At 35.7% G+C, this 25,767-nt stretch overlaps 1 protein-coding gene across 2 annotated transcripts; it reads right to left on the reverse strand.

The window, feature by feature from the left end:
* Positions 1-10,954: 10,954 nt before the first annotated feature.
* Positions 10,955-12,872, reverse strand: LOC149248674 (uncharacterized). Of its 2 annotated transcripts, XM_089456093.1 has the most exons (3): positions 12,497-12,872; positions 11,832-12,383; positions 10,955-11,736 (listed from the first exon to the last, which is right to left on the reverse strand). In XM_089456093.1, the coding sequence occupies exons 2-3, from the start codon at positions 11,882-11,884 to the stop codon at positions 11,403-11,405; spliced, it is 387 nt and encodes a 128-aa protein (XP_089312219.1). In that variant the 5' UTR covers positions 11,885-12,383; positions 12,497-12,872; the 3' UTR covers positions 10,955-11,402. The 2 variants fall into 2 exon arrangements, with proteins under 2 accessions (XP_089312219.1, XP_089312218.1); XM_089456092.1 differs by having other exon boundaries at positions 11,832-12,872.
* Between the last annotated feature and the right edge of the window lie 12,895 nt (positions 12,873-25,767).

Below are 25,767 nucleotides of genomic sequence, written 5' to 3' on the forward strand. Positions count from 1 at the left end.
AAGATATCTCTTAACTTGTAAATAACTCTTGTTACAATATCAATTCAACATGTACAATATGACGTGTTGATATGCATTTTCATTAAATAAATTGAGACAAATTAATTAAAAGAGTATAACTAACTTGGAGATAAATTTTAACCCTTGGTTTGTGAATACTACTATAAATACTCTACATATTTCGTGGAGGTCAAATCTCTACATCCGCCTAATAATTACTATTAATTAAACTAAAATGGTGAAAACAATATTCTCTTATGGACATAATTAATTAATCTTTAACAACATAACCCGAACTTCATACAACAATAATATGAATAATTAATATTGGTAATAAATAACTAAAAACTTATGAATTATTAATAATATAAAAATACTTTTCTTTTAAATCTTATCTATATTCTCCTCCCATTATTATTATTATAAAAATACTTTTATTATTATTATTATTATTATTATTATTTTCCCTTTTAAATCTTATTTATATTCTTTTCTCTTTTTTTGATTATTTTTTTGTGAGATTAAGTAAATTTTTTTATAAAAATATTTTTAATTTTATAATTATATTTTTTTTACAATTTTGTATTAAAAATAAATATATTAAATAAGATAAGTTGTGTGTCTTAAATTTCGATATATAAATTTGTGTATGATGTTTGTATAGCAGTTTGCTACAACAACTTTGAATAGATGTAGTCAAATCATTGATCAATTTTCTTTTTTTGTCAAGTTTTATATGACATCATCCTTAAGCTAAATAGATTTTTTAGCATGTCTCCTCCCCCTAGCACATGGCATAACCACCCCGATGAGGTTTGATCCTGAGTTGTTTTTCTGAGGAGGCCCATCCTCAACCAGTTGTGCTAGTGAGACTTGATAAATCATTGATCAATTTTCATCCTCAACCAGTTGTGCTGTGAGACTTGATAAATCATTGATCAATTTTCATTATATGTAAGACATGTAAAAAAATGCATTTTAAAATAAATAAATTATTATAGTTTAATTGGTATAGTTATTGCACGAGAGATGCTTTATAGCCAATATAAGAAAAAAATATAAATGTAACGTAAAATTGTATGTAACATTTAAAAAATGTAAACTTTGTTATAATTAAATTAACAATACAATTTGATATTGGCTTTTACATCAAAAGCAAATATATAAATAAATATAAATAATATAATCAATCTCTCAATCATTGAATTGGTTCATAAACACAAGTCAATCGGAGGCTATTAATTTTTAAAGAAGATTTTTTTTTTTTTTTTGAGTGGGGGAGAAAATCCTCGCTGAAGAATCAACATACAACATATGAAGCCTAAGCCAGCAGATATACGCCGAAGCGAGAAGAGCATCATCAACATATAACAGATGTGGCCGAAGCCAGCAGATTGATCGCCGAAGCGTGAGGAATATCATCGGAACAAATGACCTCCCGCAATTTTCATCCTCAGCCAGTGATATTATTAAAAGAATTATTGGTGGGTGTTCGATGATTTTTTTTTTAATATTTTCCACAAACAACCCTATGACCAAAAATTGTGAAGATAATGTTCTGGAGTCACAAATGTTCTAATCTCATATAATGTTTTTGATGTCTTCAAATGTTTTTAATCCCACATAGAGGTTTCGAACTCGCAAAAGTTATATATTTTTCACATATATGAGTTGATCTCGCAGAGGTTCTCATCTCATTGATATTTCGTTTTAATCACAAAACCCTCAAAATTATGTGAGATTAGGGTTTTCCCAGACGTATTGCTCTCACGAAGATTATGTTCATCGTCTTCTGTGATCTGATAACTATTATATCTATTGTCAATTTTAAGCTATGGTTGAGTTAAAGTTGTATATGTTATACAAGGTTAGGGCTATTTTTGTTTTTATTTACTTTTCAAGTATGGGAAATTTGTTATATATGTCAAAACATTAAGTTAGGTAGGCGAGACTCAAGGCATTCTAATAGATGTTTATGATGATATAGCTTGATTAAAAAAGGAGAATGGAAGCAAATTTTTTAAAATAACACTATAAATTAAAATGTCAATGTTAAGTTTGTCAAGGTTGCAGATTTAATTGTAAAAAAAAAAATAGAAAAGCACAAATAATTAAATTGGAAAATTACAAAGGATTAATAATAATAAAATGGCATAGAAAATTATAGAGAATTAATAATAGAAAATATAAATTTGATAAAATGGAAATTAAATAACAATGTTATCAAATTTATCAAGTAGGAAATGAATAAGCTAATTTATCTAGCTCAAAAGTGTAATATATCTAGATCCATCTTAACTTCAGATCTATCAACTATTTAGACAGATCAAATCTATTTTCACTCTAAAATAGGTTTACACCTCAAAAGATTTTATCTCTCTTAGTGCTTGGCAGATCCTTGTTAAGATGGATATAGGCTCGTATAAATTAAATGATTGGTAAATGTTAATAGATATCAATTTATGAGAGAAATTAAAACACTTCTTCATAATACATTTTATCTTCTCAAAATTAAATAAAAATAAAAATCATAAAAATAAACTAATTTGTAACTTTATTATTGTCAGAGAGTTTTTCATATTAAAATTCTGCTAAGGATTTAGCTTGTCCAACGTTTTAGGTCATCATGAAAGACTAGAAAGCTTTTTCTATTGTGATGTTGAGAATGAAATAAATATAATAAGGTGTTGAGAATGAAATAAATATAATAGGAAGAAATTTAGGCGTTGTTGAAAATTTAATTATGAATAAATATAGTTTTTGACAAAAAATTAAATAAAATTCAAAGGTGGCCTATAAAGCTTTTTTTGTTATGATCGTTGAGAATGTAATAAATATAATATGAAGAAATATAGCCTTTGTTGAAAAATTAATTATGAATAAATATAACCGTTGACAAAAATTAAATAAAATTCAAAGGAGAGTCAAAGGTGAAGAGGATAAATGAAGACAAGAGGAGGGGGGAAAAATATAGATAGAAATAATAGGGGCAAAGGGAGGGATCAAAATTGGGAATAAGAAAGGATGAAGGGGAGGTAAGGGGAGGGGGATTCAAAACCCAAAAACCTCACATTAATATAAAATAACAGGGGTGATGAGAATCTCAAAGAGGAACTTTTGTTTACTCTATACCAAAAGATCTCTTGACTTACAATTGTTGTCAATCCCATAATAAGCTTTCTAGCCTCTAATTATCCTTCTAGTTAAGTTGATGATGAATGTTAATTCTCAAATATTTGTATGAAGAAACTTTCTCCAAGTAGTTATTATCGTAAATGAAATTACCATAGTTGATCATTTTGGATTTAATTATCATGACTTTAGTCTTATCAGTATTAACAAATATACATATCTTGAAGTAGTAATCTTGGAAGATTCTAAGTTGCTTCTCGAGATTTTCATGGCTCTTCGCTAGAAGAACAATATTGTTAATGTAAAGGAGAAAAGTAATAACCATGCCAATGAGCTTGGGGCCATCACATCATGTAGCTTCTAGACACTCTTCTAGCTTATTAACATAAATACCAAAAAAGGTAAGGGATAGGGGGCGCCCTTACTTATCTCAAATATTTCATTTAAGTTCTTTTGACCAACCCTCGGTTGTCCTAAGATTGGCAAAAACATTCTTATACAGCCTAATCACAATAACCCTCAACTGAAGAGAAACCATTATCTCTTCTAACTTCTTATATTAAACACCAAATTCAAAAATAACATAAATAGCATTTAGTCAAATATTTTTCGCCCATTAAAAAAAATTAAATAACAATAATTAAAAAAAAACAATATTATAATAAAAAATAATTTTAAAATTTTAAAAATAAATAAAAATAATGTAATATTATTTCAAAACCACCACCACCACCAACAACAACAACAACAACAATAATAATAATAATAATAATAATTTTACAATCAATTTATTTTAAATATAAATTTAATATTTTTATTAACTTTCAAAAAATATATATTTTTTAAATATATTAAAATTCAATTAAAATGTATTATTTATATATTAATAAATATATTATCTTTTATTTTAATTAAATTTATAATATAATATAAAATTAATTAATCTTGGATTAGGTGGATATTGATCCCGGAGTGAAATGACTGTGCCGAAGATGAACCCTGACCTCACAGCCGCCGCTGCCTCGCCCTCGGCCGCCGTCAGGCCTCTGGTATGCCCTGTCGAGGCAGGTGTTGCGCGCTTCAGTCCAGGATTACGAGATCATTTCCTTTCTCTTTTCTTTTCTGATTCGCAGGTTTCCCTCTTTTGCTCTGCTCCCGGCACTGCGTCTGCCAGATCTTGGATCTCGGCTGCCGCATTTCATTCCAGCCGCCTCCATCTGAATGCATTCGCAGAGGACAAGGACGAGCGCGCAGATTATTCTATCATCCCTCCTCAGGTGAAGGCTCCTGGGAAGAAAGTCTCTACTCTGGAAGGCTGCTCATTCCTTCCTTTGCCCTCTCTGTCCCCCCAAAATAGCGATTTCTCTGTTCTAGATCTTCAGATTATTTTACGTGTCCTGGATCTACCTAGACGGATCGTCTGGAAGCTCTTCTGGGTGGATTTCATTGACAGATTCAATGGTCTTAGGACCCTCTCCTCTTCTCCTCACAAACCTCTACGGCAAGTACAGGGGAAGAAGGCCCTTCAATGCTCCAGCCCCCTCTCGACTTGGATCTGCAAAGGAAAGCAGAACCCTGATCCTTCTGCAGCGTTCCAGATCCAGATCAAGCTTATCTCCGGCAAAACTCAGCTACATTGGGTGAACTCGTCGGATCTAGTGCAGGACCTCAAGAATGCTCTGGATCTCAAGTCAAGGATACCCTCTGCAGCACAACGACTTATCTATGAAGGTAAACAACTTGAGGATCCTATTCCCCTGTCTTTTTATAGCATTAAGAGAAATGCATCCATTACTCTTACTCTTCGCTTGAGAGGGGGAGCTGTTGGACAGTCCTCCTCTGCTAAGGCGTTTTCATATAAAGACGTTGTCCATGCTCAGATGCCTAAGAAGACAGCTCCACCGGTTCAGGCACCCAAGCCTTTTCTGGTGGACAAACTTGAGGAAACCCCCTCTATTGAAATCATGCACCCATCACTGGATGAGCAAACCCAAACGTTTGCAGAACAAGCCATTATTTGCAGGTTCAATGGGCTATGGCCGAGCACTGCTGACCTTTACCAATGGATTCACTCCAACTGGACCAACAATTGCAAGGTACTGTTATGCTCAAAGGGCTTCTTCATAGTAGTCTTCGTTCTAGATGAGGACTACCAGAAAGCTTTAACTGCAGGCCAATGGTTCTGGGGATCAACAAGTTTATTCCTCACCCCCTGGTTCCCAGATTTCAATCCCACTACAGCAGTGATCACCAAGCTCCCCATCTGGGTCAGGCTTCCAAATCTCCCAGTGCATCTATGGCATTTTGCAATTTTCCAAGGGATCGGAAATATTCTAGGCCGTTTTCTAGACACAGACGTCTCTAGAGGGGAAAAAGGAATTTACACCTTTGCCAGAATCTGTGCAGAAATAGACATGAGAAAAGGTCTCCCTGACCAGATCAATCTCAAAATTGGAGACTTCCATTGGACTCAGATCCTGGACTATGAGAACACAGCCTTTCGCTGCCGTAACTGCCATCACACAGGGCACCTTAAGGGCTCTTGTCCCACGACACCTGCCCAAAAGAAGAAAGTCAGTCCTACGCAGAAATCCAAGAGCTGGAAGCCTCATGATCCTCCCCCCATGGACGACTTTGATTTCAGCTCAGATGAAGAGGAACAGGTTGAGGAAGGAATGGAAGTAAAGCTAGCACATGACCCTCCCTTGGCCGATCCTGAGGATTTGTCTGTCCCACCAATCTCACAGAAAAGGAATCATGAATCCTCCCCCTCAGATTCAGACAAGGAGTCCTCCCCGTCAGCACAACCCAATCTGCAAATCATGCCGGCTCAGCAAAGTCCTCTTGACTGGGTCAAAGTTGGTAAAAAGAAAGGAAAAAAGTGCCGAATAGCTGATTCTACACATGTTGGGTAGAATCCTCTGTTCTGCTCTTTCTCCTCTGTTCTTCTTGTCTCTTCTTGCTATGCGCAGCTTTCTTCTCTTTTCTTTCTAGGGGCCGAGGTGGATATCCTATCCTTTCCGGCAGCCTGTGTTCTTGTCTCTCTTGACTGTAACTTCTTATTGTATCATTCTTCCTTTTAATAGAATTAGTCTTTACTCAGAAAAAAAAAATTAATTAATCTTCAACAACATGCATTTAACAGCATGCTTCAAGAAAATGAAACATTAAATAATTAATACTTATGACAAATAATTGTAAAATTATCAATTATTAGTTAGTAATATTTCTTATTAAACCTAAGTCTTGTTTTTCTAATAATTTTAATTTTACATATCATGCAATATGAATTGAGACATCAATGTATTTGGTATAAGATTATATTTTCCCTGGGGCTTAGTTTAAATATAACTAAATTAAAATAAAAAACAACAAAAATACAAAAATTTTAAATTTTAAAATGTTGTAATTGGACTCATTTTAAATTGTAATTAAATGCATTATTAAATTTTGTAAATTAATATTATTTGTATTGCAACATAGAAATAATTATTAATAGTTTACATTCGACTTTTTGTAGTTTGTGGTTATGGTCTTATGAAAATCTTATTATTAGACCTTCGTATAGAGGTCTTATTGTAAATTTCTATTATGCCTTGGTTTGTGAATATGAGAAATTTTATATTTATTTGTATTATAAACATCTTATTATTTTGAATATCATTCATTCGTTAATAGTATAAAATCTAGCATATGTGGTTAAGTTCGAACAAAAACCTAAGTGACCTCTACCCCTTAAAAATATAATGTAATATATATATATATATATATATATATATATATAATAAATCTTTTTAAATTATATATGTGATTTTAAATAATCATTTTAAATTATATATGTAATTTTAAATAATATATTTTTTATTAGATTATATTAATCATTAGCCATTTTTATAAATAGGAATATAAAATGATTATACTCATTAGCAATAATTTTATCACCTTCCCAAAACAAATTGTATCATAAATGCTCATCTTACACCTTGATGTGATCTATGTACTTCTGGTTAATTAATAGAGGTAATGGGCACATTAATAGAGGCAAAGGGCAATAACATGTTCAATTTGATAGCCAATCAAATTGAACATAAATAAATTAAATTATTTTTAAAAAATCATATATTTCAATGTGTAATGTTATACTATAGAATTTTTTGCAATTTTTTTTTGTCAAACCCAAACTAATATGGGTTTGACCAAAAACCTATTGCAATATCCACTACCTTGCGGCAAGGATAATAACATATAAATATACATTGTTTTTTAAATATAAAAAGAAAATTATTTTTACAAAATGAATTTAAGAATGCTATTTTTTTGGAATACAAATTATATGATATAAAGTGATTTTAGTTTTATATAAATTAAACGGGTAATAAATGTTAATAGACATCAAAACACTTATTTCATAATACTTAAAATTTTAAAAAATCATAAAAATTAACTAAATTAAATAACTTTATTTTAAATTAGTATTAATCAAATGAATAATTAATATATAAGATACAAACATATATATATATATATACATGGAACAAAATTATTAACCATGGAGATTTACCATTTTACCACCTAGATTCTTAATCTGTAAAGAGGCTTTCTTACAATACCATTACCTATGAATACCACATACCCAAAAAACCATAACTCACTTCATATCACACTTGTTTATATTTGTCTATACTATTAAGAATATTTTAAAATATTCCATGGAAGTTAAACCTTTACTATCAACCTAATAATTATTTATAATTAAATTAAAATTTTGAAAACCCTTTTCCAAGATTAAAAAATCCCTCAATGTACTAACCCTTAGATGCACCCTAAATAACCCACCAATTAAACATTTAAGGATTTAAACATAAAACTTTTTACTCACATTTATTTTCCACTTTTATGAATTTTGAAATAAAGTAACTCAAAAAACTAATTGATGATGATGATGATGATGAAGGTTACCGTCCACTAAGACCAAATTGGTCTATTGGACTTATAATTTTCTTTCTTAGTTTCCAATTGTCTGGTTCCTTGTCTTTTTTTGCGAGATTGGTGTCGTAGCTTTTTTTTTTTTCTCTACGGTCTTCCAACTTTCTTTATCTTGCATCTCCTTCATCTCTTCTGATTCTTGGGACATTGGTGTCTTAGCTTCGCGATCTATTGTGTTCGTCCTTTTGAAGATAGTCGGAGAAGAAGTTTGGTCTAGGAGATCTACTTCACTGTTAAATGGAGATTTATTTTGTGCGGTATTCGAACCCTCATAACTTGAGGGGTTGTCAAGTTCACTCTTTTGTTGTTGGGCGGGGCTTTCCCCCTGCTTGTCTTGAGAGTTGTTTCTTTCTTGCCCGATTTCTTGTGATTCAGAGTTTTCTTGAGAGTATTCTTCTTTGATGACAGTGTAGTGTTCCTTTTGTGCTCCTTCCCACCATGTAGATCTGTGGTGATTTTTTCTAGCAGAATTTTTCTGGGAGGCTTTTGGGCAATTTTTGGCTAGGTGGTCTATCTCAAAGCAGGATCGACATCTGAAGATGACACTTTCATAATCGAGTTTCTAGTTCCACACAATGTTTACTTGTTAGGTGTATTTTAGCTAGGAATCTGATGCTGAAGTCCATTTCTACACAGATGCATGCATAGGTGGTTCTAGCATATTCCTCTGTTTCTAGGCACCTACAGAAAAATTTCTCAATTGCATTTCTAATGGCTTTTAGTGAAGAGAAATTCCAGAGATGCAAGGGTAGGTTTGGCAATCTCACCCAAACTGGTGCTAAGGTTATCACTGTTGTTGAGGGATTGAATGATGGGTTCCATGGCCTCATGAATAGGCCTGATTTTTCCCAAAACCAAGGGCCCGAATCTAGAATACATTGTCTGCTTTCACGGTTTTCAAAATCTACTATAAAGAAACCCATAGCACAGGGGTAGATATTAATTGCATCAGGAATTAGAGGCTTCCATACCTCCAAGATCCAACTGTGGAGAGTTGTCAGCCGCGGCAAAAAACCATTGAATCAGCAGATTAGGGCACTTTCAGAGAACTTCAAAGCCTCATTGAGTGAGTTCTGGACCACCTGGACAGTGGGAGCTGGGGCTTCACTGACAATATGGGCAGGAGCTTGCCCCCTAGAGGCAGACGGAACTGAGCTAGCAGCTATTTTCGCGAAGCTGGGAGCCATCTGGAGAATGCTCTCCTGCTGAGTATAGAAGATTGCCGAAGAGAAGCTACAGAATCGGCAGATCTACAACTTGGAGAGCCGCAGATCTGGAGAGCCGCTCTATATCTCAATAGAGCCGCAGATCTGGAGAAATATAAAACCTAAGAGCCGCAGAGGAATCAACAGACCTATTAAATCATACCCGGCAGATCTAACCACAGAAGGCCCAATCGAGCCGCAGATCTAACCGCAGAAGGAATCAGTAGACCTGTGAGAGAAGCCGCAGACCTGTGCGTAATCAAATCTCTTCTTGCACGTTTGGGTGATGGAGAGCCGCAGATCTAACTTGGAGAGCCGCAGACCTGTGCGTAATCAAATCTCTTCTTGCACGTTCGGGTGATGGAGAGCCGCAGACCTGTTAGATCTAACTTGGAGAGACCTATTAGATCTAATTCAATTTAAAAAAATATCATTTAATTATATTTAAAATTACTAAATATTTTTTCTAGTAAACCTATTTTAAATTTTAGGAAATAAACTTAATATTTGTTTCTATTTATTTATTTTAAAAAGAAACATATTAACAAAGTGATTCTTCAATGATCATATCCAACTCTAATCACGCGTTGTGCCATCACGTTTCTCTGTATAAATTTATCAGTGATTAAATTTAACTTGGTCTCTCAAAAAATTTATCGATGATTAAGAAATTTACCTGGGTCTTTTAATCCTTATTGTGCTCCTCCTTCTTACATCCTTATTGTGTTATTGACAACTGCATCGACCTTTCTGAATCGATGTCGTCAAATCAATGATAATTTTTCACTATCTGAAATCCACATCAGCGAACATGCATTGGAACAGAAGAATATGATTTAATTAGGTGTAGTAAATGTAAAATATATAATATATGATAGGAAAAATAATATGAAATGAAATGATATTTTAATGTTTACAAGATTAAAAATAGTTTAGGTAAATATTAGTTTTTTGTTTTTTGTTTTTTGTAATTCAATTTTTTTCTTGTTCAAATGGATGATGCCTTAATTTTCTAACAATTTGGTTATTGAAAAGACAATGTTAAGATATCGATGCTTACATATTTTCATAACTTTTTTTAATGTTTTTAAACTGATCACATTCTAAAATGTCTTTAAATACATCACATTCCAAATTCCAAAATGCACAAATATAATTTGTTTTCGAAAAATTATGTTTAAATTAAATAGTATGAACTATTATTTTTTTTTGGTAAAACAACAATTTTATAATTTAATAAGATATAATATATAAAAAATAAATATAATACAGTAAAATATATAATGATGATAAAAGTCAAAAGTGATAATTTCTTTTAAGAGTCATACTGAAACTAACTAAATACCAAATTAAAATTTCATTGTTTGCACAATAAAGGACCATATTCTTTTATAAAAGTATACTTCACAATAACAACGTTTTCAAAGCAACGCCACAGCCGCTTGCTGCCCACTGGCCGTCGACATAACTTCCCCGCTCGTACCGTAGGCACTCACATCATCGCATATCACTGGAGATTGAACATGTACCACCCGAACCACAACAAAAGGGCACCCAAGATCACCAACGTGTCACTGTGGTCACTGAGCCCTTTGGGCTCCCCCTCATGGTCATACCTGCCGATCCTCAGCCCCTCCCTTAGCGCCCCCCATAAAACCGCTATTCCCCGACAATGTAACGACCCCCCGCTGCCTGCAAAGTCATAGATTTCGCTCCCAAAAGGCAAACCATCTGGCGCCCACAGGATCACCAGATCCATAGTGGGCGCCGGGCGGATGCAGTTTGCAGCGTATTTGATCTTCAGGTTCGATTCCCACGACGTTCGTCTACACTGTGGGTTCCCATTGTGTGTGGTCGCCTGGTTCAACTGTTGGATCAGGTATTGTCCGAAGCTAACTTTCCGGGAACAGAGTCTATGACTTCGCATTTCGCGGGCTGATTGGAAGTGCTTGTCAAGGGGCTGAAAATCGACCGATATGTCCACGAGGGGAAGCTCACCGGGATCAGAGACCACAAAGCCACGTTGGTGGTCTTGGTTACCCCTTTGTTGTGTGATTCAGGTGCGCTACAGTTTCAATCTTAGGTCTTTCGAAGATCTTGATGCACTATGGTGCGAGCAGGGTTCCCACGTCGACAGCTCTTGCAGGGTGTTCTACGGGTTTCACAAAGTTCTTTGAGCGAAGCTTTATCGGGAACTGTGTCAATGGCGATACCAAAGGCTGACGTATGCCCTATCAAAGGCACTTTAAAATGACCCATACGCACATTATCAAGACACTGCCGTGCTCGCTGCGACCAGAGATGTTGAAGACTATGGCTTCCAGCAGCCGGTTCTGCTGCTTTATCACCACGGCCATATCCTTCAATTCGCAGAACAGCTTCTTTACAATAATAATGCGATGGCGAGCTGTATCTGCAAAATTTATTTACCTTGAATTTACACTAAAGAGTCTTGCATAAAATAGCCTGCTCTAAGCAAAATGGACCAAAAAAGGAAAAGGAGTAAACCTGAAGGTGCTTGTCTCTGCCAAAGGGGCTGTCTTCGACGGGACCTTGTACATAGTATTAAATAGATCGGCTTTTGCCCGTTCTTTACAGAAGCCGATCGGCTTTGCCTGAAGCAAAGCAGGGGTTTAGCGCCGGTCTTTCTTGGAGAAAACGGCCAGGACGCTTAATGAGAATGTGCGAATCTTTCCGGCGCTGCAAAACCTACGCACAGTAAACGCTGGTTCGCCTTAGCATTCTTTGCATCCGTCGCACATCAGAAATCAATTACCTTATGCTCTGCAATTCCAGAGCAGAGAATAAAAATTCCCAACTGGAGATTCAGCGAAACCGTCTGAAACGCGGAAGAATATAAAGTTAAACGCCTTAATATTCCGGCATTTTAGAAATGTGCGAAACCTTTCCGGCGCTACAAAACCTACGCACAGTAAACGCCGGTTTGCCTTAGCATTCTTTGCATCCGTCGGCCATCAGAAATCAATTACCTTATGCTCTGCAATTCCATGGCAGAGAATAAAATTTCTGAACTAAAGATCCAGGGAAGCCATCCGATATCTGAAACGCGGAAGAATATAAAGTTAAACGCCTTAATATTCAGGCATTTCTTAACGGGAACGTTGAAAGCGTTCACATTGCTAAAAGCCCTACGGCCAGTAAACGGAGGTTACCTTTAACACTCTGCATCACTCTGCCATTAGAAATCGATCAACCTCTACCAAGCAATTGCAGGGCAGAGAACATAAATTTTCCAATAAGCATTCAGGGAAACTGTCCCAAATATGGAAAACAAAAGAATCAAAACACAAAGACCTTAACATTCCGGCATTTGAGGCTTGTCTTGCAGTCTCGAGCTCAAAAACCTCTAAAGAATAAACAGAAATTTCGAAGCTACTTCTGATGGTTCGTCTCCGACTTGAATTAGGAGTGAAAACTATGGAAAACCGGAATGCAAACGGGATTGGAAGCATTCCCAGCAAAGCTCGAAGATGCGGCGTTCTTTCTTATAAGATTTATGCGTCCTCCTCCTCTCCTCTTCAGGCGGTATTCTAAGGATTTTACAGAGGTACTGCGAATCTACATGAAATGGTTGAGGCGACAAGAGATGCAATGAACGTGGCCGTCATTCTGTTCAGATACATTGCTGACATAATGATTCTTCGGCCAAATTACTTTTCCGATCAGCGCACTACATGTAGCCCTAGTGGCCATGTCATGCTACAGCTTTGAACATGCCATACACAAACTGAAAACCAGAAAACCATTTAAAATTTGTTGGATGCGCTGGAGTCTAAGAGCTAGCTCGATCTAATTAAAATTTGTTATATGGATGAGACTTCAAATTAATACTTATATATATATATATATCTCGGAATAGCTGTTATTTTAATTTAATTATTAAATAGAGGATAGGGATTTAATTTTCATGAAATTATTAGATAGATGATAGAAATTTAACTTTCACCAAATATTTTAGAATAGTCTTGGTAGTATTTACAAAGAATGGTTAACATTTATCTCAAAAACAATATGCTAGGTTTTTTAGTTAAATTGATTAATTAAAAAAATATCATATGAACAAGTGTTATATGAAATGATTTATCATTTTTTAGGCATGTGGTATTGATAAGGCATGGTATTGCAACAAACCTATTTAAAAATATCCATGATTAAAAATATTGTTTCATGCCTTTTTAAATGTGATATGTTAATTATATATATATATATATATATATATATATGAGAATTCTTTTCACTGGACTTTATATTAAATAAATAAATAAAATAAAATAAAAAACTTAATAATTTTGACAATGCATGGTTTTCCCATGGTTTAAAGGATTTTACATTGATAACATGCTTATCCTAAAAGACCAATTTGGAAGTATAAACCTCTAACCGGATATCTCTGAATAACATCAAAGCTCCCAAAAAGTAGAAATGAGTTTGATCAACAATTACCTTTGGTTTTACAGAGTAATACAAAGGATGATAACTATATATGTTCCAATACCAAAAGGAGGTGAAATACTAAGCGCCAAAATACAAAACAATACCATAAAGTTTTACAATCATTACAGTAAGACAAGAGACCAACAAAAATTGCCATTTTAGCCTGCTTGATGCCACGAAGACTGCCATAAATGAGCTCAGAGCATGCATCATTCCTTCCCACGACTAAGTGCACCAGAACCATTATGGAAACACTAGAATCATGAAAAAAAAAACAACAACAAGTCTCGTCCCTCTCTCGTTAACCTCGCCTATTTATGAAGATGCATCATCGGTTGGTTGCATTATTTCCATTTACCACTGTGTTTCCACATATGGACCCCGTATGGAGACCTGGCAGTAGCATTACCCATTTCAAGAAAGTTTGGGTGGGTTTGGGTTGTGTACACGTTCCCACCCCCATCAAAGAGAACATACCATAGAAGTTACCATGCCAAGAGATAAACAAATATTCCTTAGAGACCTAGACAATACCAAGATTAAACAGACAACCAAAAGTAGATATTGAAACCCCTCATATTCCATGAAAGAAAATTCATGATACAGGTTTTTGAGAAAGTGGAAAGTACGTTAAGATTACGTTAGTTTGTACTGAGTTAACCTTCTCCTCCCCAACATCATTTTTCAATTTTATTCCTTTACACTTATGTTCTTTCCCTAGCTCTTTAAGTACCGAATCCTTATTAACTTTATCCTTCGAACTTTTCCTTTGACGCATTTTCTAGTTCATGAGTCCTACTGTATACTAATCTTGTTAGGCCTTAAATAGTTTTGCCAAATCATGTTGAGCCCACCCATTAAGAATTCCTACTAATAGACTTTCTTCATCAGTGAGAGCCCTAGGAGGTATTTTTTATGGTTGTACCACCTCCTAAATCCCCGAAAAATCTAAGAAAATATTATCAATCAATTTTTTTTCTTCTCTTTCAAGAAACATCTGCTTTGGAGGTGGTTTCTCTATCGAACTCTCCGAAGCTTGTTCTAACACATGCACATCATTTGGCACCTTTGTTTCATTATCTTCATTAATATCTTCTAAGACCTCAAAAACATTCTTATCTGTGATGTCGGTGACGCCACTTGATTTTGAGTTCATGGGTTTCACATTCTCATAGGTACCTTTGTAAAACCCTCAGAACCCTTTGACCCAGCATTCACATGGTCCTTCTTCCTAGTTGGGCAGTCATGAAATAAGTGATTGTGTTCATGACAAAGTCTACGACATAAAATCACATGTTCGTAATCAAACGGCTAAGCATAGATTTCAACCTGATAGTCCATATCTATGGATTCTTGTAGGGGGTGGGGGATATCCATGTAAATATAGAGGCAGACATAAGACATATTCCTCCCATGACGGGTAGCTTTAAACATTTTAACAAAATGGCCTAAAACATTACCAATAACTTCTAGAATTGCAGGAATCCAAAAATCAATGGGTAAAACATGCAATCGCACCCATACTAGAGTCAACAAGATTTTTTCTTTATCTAGATTGAAGCATTCTTCTTTGTGACAAATGTATAGATCTACATTGTAAAAAAATAAGGACCACCTTCGAAACCCTAGCCTTGTCCTCCAAATTTGAGAAAATTACAGGGAAAAATCCTTTTTCTCACAATCTTAAATCAATTGAAGAAAAACTGTTTCGGCCAAACGCTATAGATAAACTTGACTAAAACATTATTTTCGTACACACATTTGTCATTTGGGCTGAATTTTTAAAGTACAAGTCTTTTGGGGTGAATTTTTAAAGTACAAGCCATTTGGGCTTAATTTTAAAAGTGAGTTTTTTGGGTTGAATTTTAAAAGTGAGATTTTTTGGGTTGAATTTTAAAAGTAAGTCTTTTGGGTTGAATTTTGAAAATGAGTTTTTTGGGCTGAATTTTGAAAATGAGTTTTTTGGGCTGAATTTAGAACGAGAATTTTTTTTTCTTGATTTTGAAAATGATTTTTTTTGCTAGATTTTGAAATTGACTTTTTTGGGTTTTTTTAAAAATATACATAGATTGAATTATCAATGGAAATCAAAGAAATTGCAAGAGAAATATGATTGAATAAGAGACATTAAGGCTCATAGAAAAGACTCGAGAAACTGTTACAAAAAAGAAGGAAGAACGCTGAAATATTGAAAGGGAAAATCAATCTCAACAAGAAGTTGAAGTAGGTATGTAAATGTAAATATTATAAATGATATTTAAAATTTAATAGTGTATTGTGAAATTTAATTTTTATTTGATGAACTAATTTGAAAAATATTTTACAATGTAAACAGAGAGAGATTTTCCTCATAACATTAATGATGAGATTGAAAATGTTGAAAGACAAAGTGAAAAATATAATGAAACAATGATTGATGATGTTGTTAAAAAGGTTGAAAGATATTCAAGTGAAGAAGTTGAATCACCATTAGGTATGTATATATATGTCATGTGTATTATTGAAATTATACATATTTATTAGTTTCAATTTCATTCAAACTCTATTTTTTAATTTAATTATTTAATGTATATTTATACCCATTTACATTAAATTCTCATATGTACAGATGAAATCAATATTGATGATGAGATGTTAGAAAATGTTGACACTAACACATATGGAGATAAAAAAGTTGACCATGTTATACAATATCGTGTTAAGCTCATTATTGATAAGTTCTTCAAAGATTAAAATGTGACAGTTCAAGCTCGAGGCCTCTTAACAAAAGAGAAATTAAAAGAAGCTACAACACTATTGGGTATTCGAGAATCAACAAAAGATAAAAAGATGAAGGAAAATGTGATTCAAAATATAAATAGTGCTCTAAAATCAATTGGAAGATCTAAAAAAAAAAGTGATCTAGATTCACATAGAGCAATACAAATAGTAGTGGTTTCATCAAGTACTAAAGAATATCGTTTGGTAAAATCTATGGAAAAAGCATTAGGGACCTCACAAAAAACATTGCACAAGCATAGGAAATTTTGATTGCAAATAGATTCAAATGATGTGTTGGCTTGTTGGAAAATTATTTGTAGGAAACCATACAAAGATAAACTTGGAGAAGATGTTAAAAAAGTAATATATGAATATTGGATGCAAAATTCACGTGTTTCACCAAAAGTAACGAATGTGATGCGGCGAAGAATAACATGAAATCAATATGAAAAACATGAAAAACATATCTTGGACACCAGTCAGATAGAGTTGTTCAATAAGTTCATAGAAGAGAATCATGGAATTAATATCTCAATCAGTACTTTTGTGTAACAAAAACCATGGTATGTTAAACCTATCATTGTACGTGACACTTCTTGTTGTCATTATCATGTGGAATTTCAATTATATTATAACACCTTTAATTTTGGTAAAACATTTTGGAAAAATTCACCTCCTCTGTCCACTATCCATGATTTCATATCGGAAATTCTATGTGGAAGAGACAATCATGAATTGTTTTTACAAAAGAAATGTGTTGGTGTTAAAAAATGTGATCATTGTGGAAATTTGACTTTGTTTCATGAAAAATATCCTATTGATATGAATGATGAATCATTGTGAAACATAAGAGTGAAATGGAAGAGATATGAATATATCCATACATCGATTGGTTCAAATAGTAGTGCAAGTGCTAAAATGGATTGATTTACATGAAGAATAAATTTTTGTGATAGAGTTTTGAAGATTTTTTGACAAAGAAATTTATAAATACACAAAGAATTATCATAGAGCTCGATGGCAATACCTGCAATTCAAAAAATAACCCAAATTTTTTCCACCAGGGACCATTTTGTCAATAATTGATTTTGCAGAAAAATACACATTTGTTGCACAAAATGAAATACATAGTGAATATTATCATTCTGACCAAGTCCCTATACTTGTCCATGTTCTATATAAACATGCTGAAAAGAAATGTTGATCATATAGAAATCACCAGTGAGAATCAACATGTTATTAAAGAATTTCACTTTTATATTAGCGATGATCGTAGAAATGATATACATTTTGTACAACATTGCTTTGATAAGATTTATGACTCATTAAAAGGTCGTGGAATAAAATTCAATGAACATTGGATAGGGTTAGATGGATGCGCAGGTTAATTAAAATCTTCACGATCATTCTTTTGGTTTTGTCGTCTTCATATTAACACCAAAATTAAACATTGTTGGAATTTATTTGAAATTGTTCACGGAAAAGGAGAACATGATGGTGCAAGGGCATGTATAAAACAAACACTTTGAAGATATCAAATGGACCCCTCTGAAAATTGACTTGTCTCAGTTGAACAAGTTGTTCAATGGTGCATTGTTGCAGTAAGCGATGAGACTAACCCGTCAAGGGAGGTATGCAGGTATGTACATATATACATTAACTTGTATATATTTTTAATATATGATCATTTTTATTAATCTTCTAATTTGAAGGATTTGTAAAACATACAGTTTAAATAATATCACGATCTCATTATCTTTGATATATAAATTATATTTTAAATAAGATATTTAAATTCTTTTTCGAATTTACTATAGTTTTTTTTGGCATATTGGAGTGCAAGATGTAGATAGATCAATTACGCATGAAGTTGAAATAGCAAAAGGGACTCGAAAATTTCATTCAATTAAAATAAAGGAGTACTGAAATGTGTTTGCATTTGATAAAATAAAAGAATCTTGTTTTTGTCATGTTTGCATAAAGGACACACAATTCAATGATGTTTGTGAAAACAATATGTATGTAAAAGCTTGGCAACATACAAAACTAAATACAAAGGGGAAATGTCAGTTGCAAGCTTCGAAAATATGGAATCAGAGGAGACTATAGTGTCATCTAAAGGTGATCAAGTTTCTGATCTTGTTAGAGAAGGTAACATTTCAATTTCTTTCAAAGGTTATATGTATATATATATATGTGTGTGTGTGTGTGTGTGTGTGTGTGTGTATTTTATGTTTCTAAAATTAATGCAGGGTTACCCCTACTTACACCCACAGTATGCATATAAAATGCATCCACACATTTGTCCCAGGTATTTAACTCTCAAAGGAGTTAAATCTTCAACCATCAATGGTTAAGGCCCTATTCATCAGTTCCTTTATATCAGAACTCAATCACCCTGCTTAAACCTCCTATCGGGATTATTTGCCTCCTCATAACCTTCATTATCCCTTTTATTAAAGCCTTCCTCAAATCTCTCTTATTGGGACTGTTAAAAGCCTTTGTAACCTTTATACAACCCTTTAACTCCGCATATATATAACCTTTCCCTTTGCTAACCTTGGTTAATACATAATTATCGTATAAAAGCTTCTATCGACTCTTTTTTCCTTTACAAACCATTTACAAAGGAAAAACCCCGCAAACATACCTTTTGCCTTTGTATGGCCTCTGCACACTTTCCGAGGTTAACTTTATCGCAATCACAATCGGGTTCTCTGCGGGTCTCATACTCCACATGACTCCTTCGCATTCGATATGCGATAGCCTTCCGGATTTCAAATAACATTAACCGTGCTTCATTTCCCTATCGAGTTTTCCCTTATCACCTTTCCACAGCGCTGCACTCCGATCTCCAAAACTTTGATTTCCGATACCTCTGATCTAATCTTGACCATCAATCTAAACTCAATCCGACGGTTGACGTTGCATCTGATCAACGAAACCAACCGTTGATCCTGCACCATAGATCTTCACCTCACTCAATCCAATGCTCCACAACAATTTCGGGTGAACAAGTTACGCAAGAGTTAACATCTTTTCAGACCCGATGGGAATTATAAATTCCCAACTTATAAAAGTTCGGGTCCGCACCTTTTGGTTAACGTTCGGTCAAATTATGGCCCGATGACCATAGATGTTATACCATCGATGGCTGCGATGGTTACGCTGCGCGATTTAATCCTGGCCGTTGATCACAAAGATCCAATGGCTACGATTCACCCAGACTTCATTTCTTCACTCTTCTGCTTCACTTAACTTTTACGCCATTTCTTCAAGTTTCTGTAGTTTTGGGTTTTCTTCAGGGTTTTGGCCCTTGGCTCTTCCGCTACTTAATTCATCTCCGCTTGAGCTTATCTCTGTGATTTCTGTATCACAATCATTCCATAGCATCACTTGGTCTTCCAGTTGGGTCCTATGGCCCTTTACGCTTCTCTGTGTATTCGCCTCGACCTACCTGCATATATTTATATTATGCAAATCTCTGATAACACATAATTCATCATTCTGTATTCGAAACACACATTTATACAGGTTTGAATCAATCCCTGTATATATATATATATATATATATATATATATATATATATAAACATATAAAAATGATTACATATCGAGAATCTGTCTCTCTGGCCTGTTCTTCTGATTTCAATGGCCCCTGATCATCTTCTGGCCGTAGGCCTACAAACAAAACTAAATATCTAACTCAAACTATACTGTGGGTATACCTCCAGAAACTTGTGAATGAAGTACTTGAACGCTGCAATGGCTATGTGCAAAAAGATCACAAGTGCGTTCTTCAGTGCAAAAGGAATTACAGTGTACTGAAAGCATCCCCATTCAGTTGTAGAGGTCGTCTTACTTCTATCCTCCACGTGATCTTGATCTGATGGTACCCAGAGAACCCATCAGTGAATGGATATGCTTCCTGCCCTCCTACATTATTCAACACTTCATCAGCGAACGGAGTCAGAAAAGGATCATGCACGCAAGCATCATTCAACTTCCTGAGATCTATGCATATCCTTATTTCATCCTTCTACTTCTTTTCCTCAACTACTATTGGGCTCATCAAATTAGATTCTTCCACTGGTTCTATAATACCTACTGCAAGAATTTTATCCAACTCTAAGCAGACCTTTTCTTTATCCTTTAGATTGAGCCAGTAAGGCTTTTGCTTGATCAGCTTTGCTTGCATTTTAAACGTAATTTTCATAACTCCAAGGTCCCCTATTATCCCCTTTAAGTCTAAGAACTTCGTAGGGAATACGTCCTGGTATTCGCAGAGTAACTCAGCAACCTTATCCACCATAGCATCATCCCAGTAGTCTCCCATCTTTGCAAACTTTGGCTCCGCCTCTACACCGATGTTCACTTGTCTTGTTTTCACCAGCGCGGTGATATCTAGGTTTTCTATTTGCGGCCCCTCAACTTAACGGTGTTCTTATATTTTCGAGATATTAATGTTCCTCGGATCCTCATCTTCCTCTTCAGAAGTCACATTGTAGCACTTCAATGCATGGTGCAGCTGGGTAGTCCAATCCAGTTGAATCAAATCCAAGGGATCCTATGGTATTCTGAAGATCACTGCTTTGACCTCCAATAGTGCTTCATCAATGCACTCAAATCCATATTCAAAGCTGAATGTCATCAAGAGCCCCTGTCTCAAAATATCCCATTCGTCTGTGCCATGGCGGAGCTCTATCTCCAAATACCAATTCATAGGTATTACATCCAAGGTGTTATAGAATAGATGCACCCACTTCGGTTGCAGTTCTGCTCCATAAGCATTGATCCATTTGGCTAATTGATCACTCGAATCACTCCTTGCTCGTATTTCTCGGTCAACCGTACCTTTGGGTGACCAAACTGCACCCTCATCATTCTTTTATATTCACGCCATCCATCGAAGTTGTCTTTATGTGTACCCCACCATGTTGCAGGTGTAGTGTGCAACACCAAGTCCATGGCTTGGAAGCAATGCTTCTCCGACACTTCCATTTCAAATACATCCATATATTTATCAATGTCAGTTAAACCATCACAGTAAGGTATAATTCTTACCTTCGATGATATGCAGCACAGTGATTTGGTCATCATGTTACATCATAGCATGGATACTTCATGCAATCTATTTTGCTAGTGTTCCAATTCTTGGTCTGAGTCTAATGTGCAGGAGATTTTTCGGTCCCATGCAAGACATCCATCAGCTGTCGGATTCACCCAATTTTGATCTCACGCCGTTATCTTATAAATTTGGTCCAAATCATCATCACTTTCATAATCGCGGATTAGTTCAGTGTAGCGCGGTCCTTCTGCAGGGTCTAACAATACTACTATGCGGAGCGATTTTCTTTCAATTGACATTGTCTACTTTTTCAAATTAATCACCTCGTTCATGTTGATAGGCCAGTCGATCCCAAGGAGCACAGGGTAGGGATTGTTGTCATCCACAATCTCTATCACTTCAAAATCGGGCAACGCGCTCGTGGCTTCAATATCAACTATCGCTCATTGTAATATTCCCATGGGATAATATTTTGTTGATTCCCCATCCTCAATTGAATAGGAGACCATTGCAGCATAGGTCTCACCATTCTCTCCCATGTTTGTTTAAGCAAAACATTCGCGTTGGACCCTAGATCTAGAATAACTTGGTCCATTTCATATTCTCCTATCTGCACAGTGAGTCTCATCTCCCACCCTGTTCTTTCCTTACGCTTACCAATCTTCCTGACCATGTGCAGGCCATCAGGAGTATTACCAACACATTTATTGATCAACTCTTGTAATCCCTTTACGGCCTTGCTATCTCGAAGAAGCTTCATACAAGTCTCCAAAAATGTAGTAAGCATGGATGGGTCCATTTCTTTAGACTTCTTGTCCTGCCTTCCTGAGGTAGTAGCCTCAACAAAGCTTTTCTTTGCTTCCATGAAGGTTTCCTTTGCGTGTTCCAAATCAAAGCCAACCTCCTTTTCTAGAGCTTTGTGGACCCATTCACCTTCTTCAGGCTTCTTTCCCTTGTCTTCACCAGTCATCATTCCACTTTGCAACACGATGTTCACATTAGTATCCTCTTCACGGGGTTCAACCCTCATCATCTGCAGATTCTAGGTAGGCTGCTGAGGTTGTGCCCCTTTTTCGCATATCTTAGCTAGTAATACAGGGCAATCTTCAATCGTGTGGTCAAACTGAATGCAATATCTGCACGACATGTGCGTTGGGTTCATGACTTCTCATGCATAGTGTCCTGGCCCCCCACAGTTGTAGCAAATCACCTATCCTCAACCTCTACTAGGTCCTCCTCCACCTCATCCTCACCCGCGCCCCATAAATTCTCCTCGCGCTCCCCCAATGCCTTGATCTGGAGGCTGAGTTTCCCCCTGCACTCTATATGTGGGTGTTCTATCCGTCATTAGCTCATAGCTATGATAGTATGCTCATCATGACCCACCGGCAGATAGCACACCATAGCATGGGCCTTGTACTTGGCCCCGCTTGAGCTTCTAGCCTCAGGGGCATCGGCCCCCCTGCTGCAACATAATTCGCAAAGACTGGGAAGTGATCCTTTTCATGCCCCTGGCTTTTTCATTTCAGGAACCAAACTTCTTCACGCACCTCTGGCCAGACTGTTCTATCCTTCTTCAGACTTTGAAACTCTAGGCAAAGGTTCTGCAACTGCGCATGAATCTGTTGAACTCCCAAATTAGCATCTTGCATCGGCGTCTCATGCAATCTCATTGTAATCTCCAGGGCTTCCGCCTGGTCCCAATCTTTTGCTGTGATAAAGCAACCCTTAGATGAGGCAAGAGTGAATCCACAAACCATTCATGGTGTTGCCCATTTTTGAGATTCATGTTGGCTTCGTGGATCATGCACTTTAATCTCTGATCCAAATCCTAGGGTGTCTCACCAAGATTCATCATGATCTCCTTGAATCCCATGATTGATTATGCTTCAGACTTAGGCCTATTGAACTTCTTATTTAGCTCGATCTGAATATCTACTAATGAAGCCATCGGGTTATCAGTGCAGTACTTAATGTACCATGTCAACGTGCGTTCCTGTCAAGCACTGACCAACGTTGCTTTCTTCATTTGATCGTTTGTTATACCCTGCGCCTCCCATACGACCTTTGCGATGAACTAAAATTGGTCTGGGTCCTCAGTTCTTGACCCCTCGAAAATGGGCAACTTTACTGCATTTTCCATATTCAACGGTGGTGGCGGTGTGGGCGAAGTTTTATGATGTGGAGGTGAATGCGGAGGTGGGGTAGATGGATAGGGTATTCATGTGAACCCTATTTTTATTAACTGAACAACGCTCTATGGTGAAGCTTGTGTTGTTTCCTCATCATCACTCAGAGGAGGTTCGATCAGCGGGCTATATTCAGGGCTCTTTCTCCCTCTATCCCTAAATATATTTGCACTTCACATAGCTCCAAACATCAAGGTAACTACATAACCCGCTTTTCACACAAGATCATCTTAATCCAACTATTTAAAAACCTTAAATACTTACCTTGCAGTCACTTGAAGTAGCGGTGCTCTGCTTCATTGTAACTGACCGAAGTATCGACCACGAACTCTGTCATGAATCCTCTTATGATACGATCAAGCCAGTGATTGACAACATGTGCGATCTTATCTTCCAAGGCTTCCAATCTCCACACTAACTCCGGGTTCCACACTATCGGACCATCAAGCCTCCACCTCCCTTGGCCATCTACCAATTTAGTGATTGTAGTATACCTAGGGGGGATAGTATGGGGTACAAAGGGAGGTATCCAAGGGAATAATGTAATAATGGGATGGGCCATAGTAATAAATAAAGTGGTTAAATTGTATCATGTAAGGGACCACAAGTAGTTATCAATAATGTAATAAGCCCATTGTATTAGATAGATGGTATTGAGGGAACCATGGTAATGACCCATGGTATTGTATGTATGAGGCCTATATAGAGGCTAAAGACTCCCCATTGAGAGGTGTCAAGGAATATTGTATGGACAAGCATATGGCTTATGGAGTGTTCTCCTTCCTTAAGGAGTGAATGTATGGTGTTGCCCTACCTTAATGTTTTTTATCAATAAAGAAGCATTTCTATCTATTTCTATCTTGTTATTTCCAGGTTTATTTCTATTATCATCTATTTGCAGGTCATATCTAGAATAATGAGTAGCTAGATTGAGTTCTTCCATCTCGGTCAAGCTTAGAAATCATTCGTCAAACTCATTTTTTCCTCGCGACCTGAGAAATATGACTTGCACAGTCACGACTGGGGTTTTTAATAAGAAATAACACTTGATCAAGCCAAAGCGCTCAATCAAGCCAAAGAGCTTGATCAAACCATATAGCTCAATTGAGCCTCTAACTTGGGTTAGAAAAGGGCTCGATTGACGGTTTGTTTAAACACTTGATCAAGCTATTTTTAAGCACCTAAAAAACTTGATCAAGTGCTTAAAAATTACTTGATCAGGCATTTAAAATTGCTCGATATAGCATCCTTTTTTCACCAAAACACACCCTCGCTTTGCCAAGAAGTGTAACCCATCTCCATGCACTCACCCTAAGTTCATTCAAATATCCATGACATAGATCATTAATGTTCCATTAGAACTTATCATAATGCAAGGAGCCATATTATTAAAAGTGTGTTGTTACACTATGCAAAAGTTATTTTTATCCTTGTGTAGTGCATCAAGGTGATGAACAAAGGTTATAAATCATATTATAGGAAGTATAATACCCTATGATACCCTATGCAAGGAATATGTTATATGTGAAGGTGTTGTAGTTACTATAACAACCCCCTCAATTGATTTTGGTACTTTGTTTCTTGGAGGAATCTAAGGGTTGCACCTAATCAAAGGCCTCCTAATCCAACTTATAAAACCCCACTAGCCTTCTTCTAGCTATGCTTATCTCTATTAGAAACCTTAGACCCTTGGGAGATATCTTTCATCTTGATGGATCATTGTTGCGTAGCCCAACGATACAATGGAACACTAATGCCTAGAATAGTGATACAAGGGAGCTTGACTATTATTTTACCCTAGCAACTCCTCAACCTAGTTAACCGCCACTCAAGGAAAAACTTTAACTTGAGTTTTCTTACAATTTTTTATTTTCTCGAGTTAATGTGTCACTCCACTAAGACTTATTGGAGTGAGGAATTACCCCTATGAACCTCATCACAATGACATGGCATCTAATGCTAACTTAAAATT

The sequence above is a fragment of the Pinus tabuliformis genome, chromosome 7 (genome assembly GCF_031772625.1).
Source record: "Pinus tabuliformis cultivar Carrire ecotype Pingquan chromosome 7, CPIR1, whole genome shotgun sequence".
In the NCBI taxonomy this organism is placed as follows: domain Eukaryota; kingdom Viridiplantae; phylum Streptophyta; class Pinopsida; order Pinales; family Pinaceae; genus Pinus; species Pinus tabuliformis.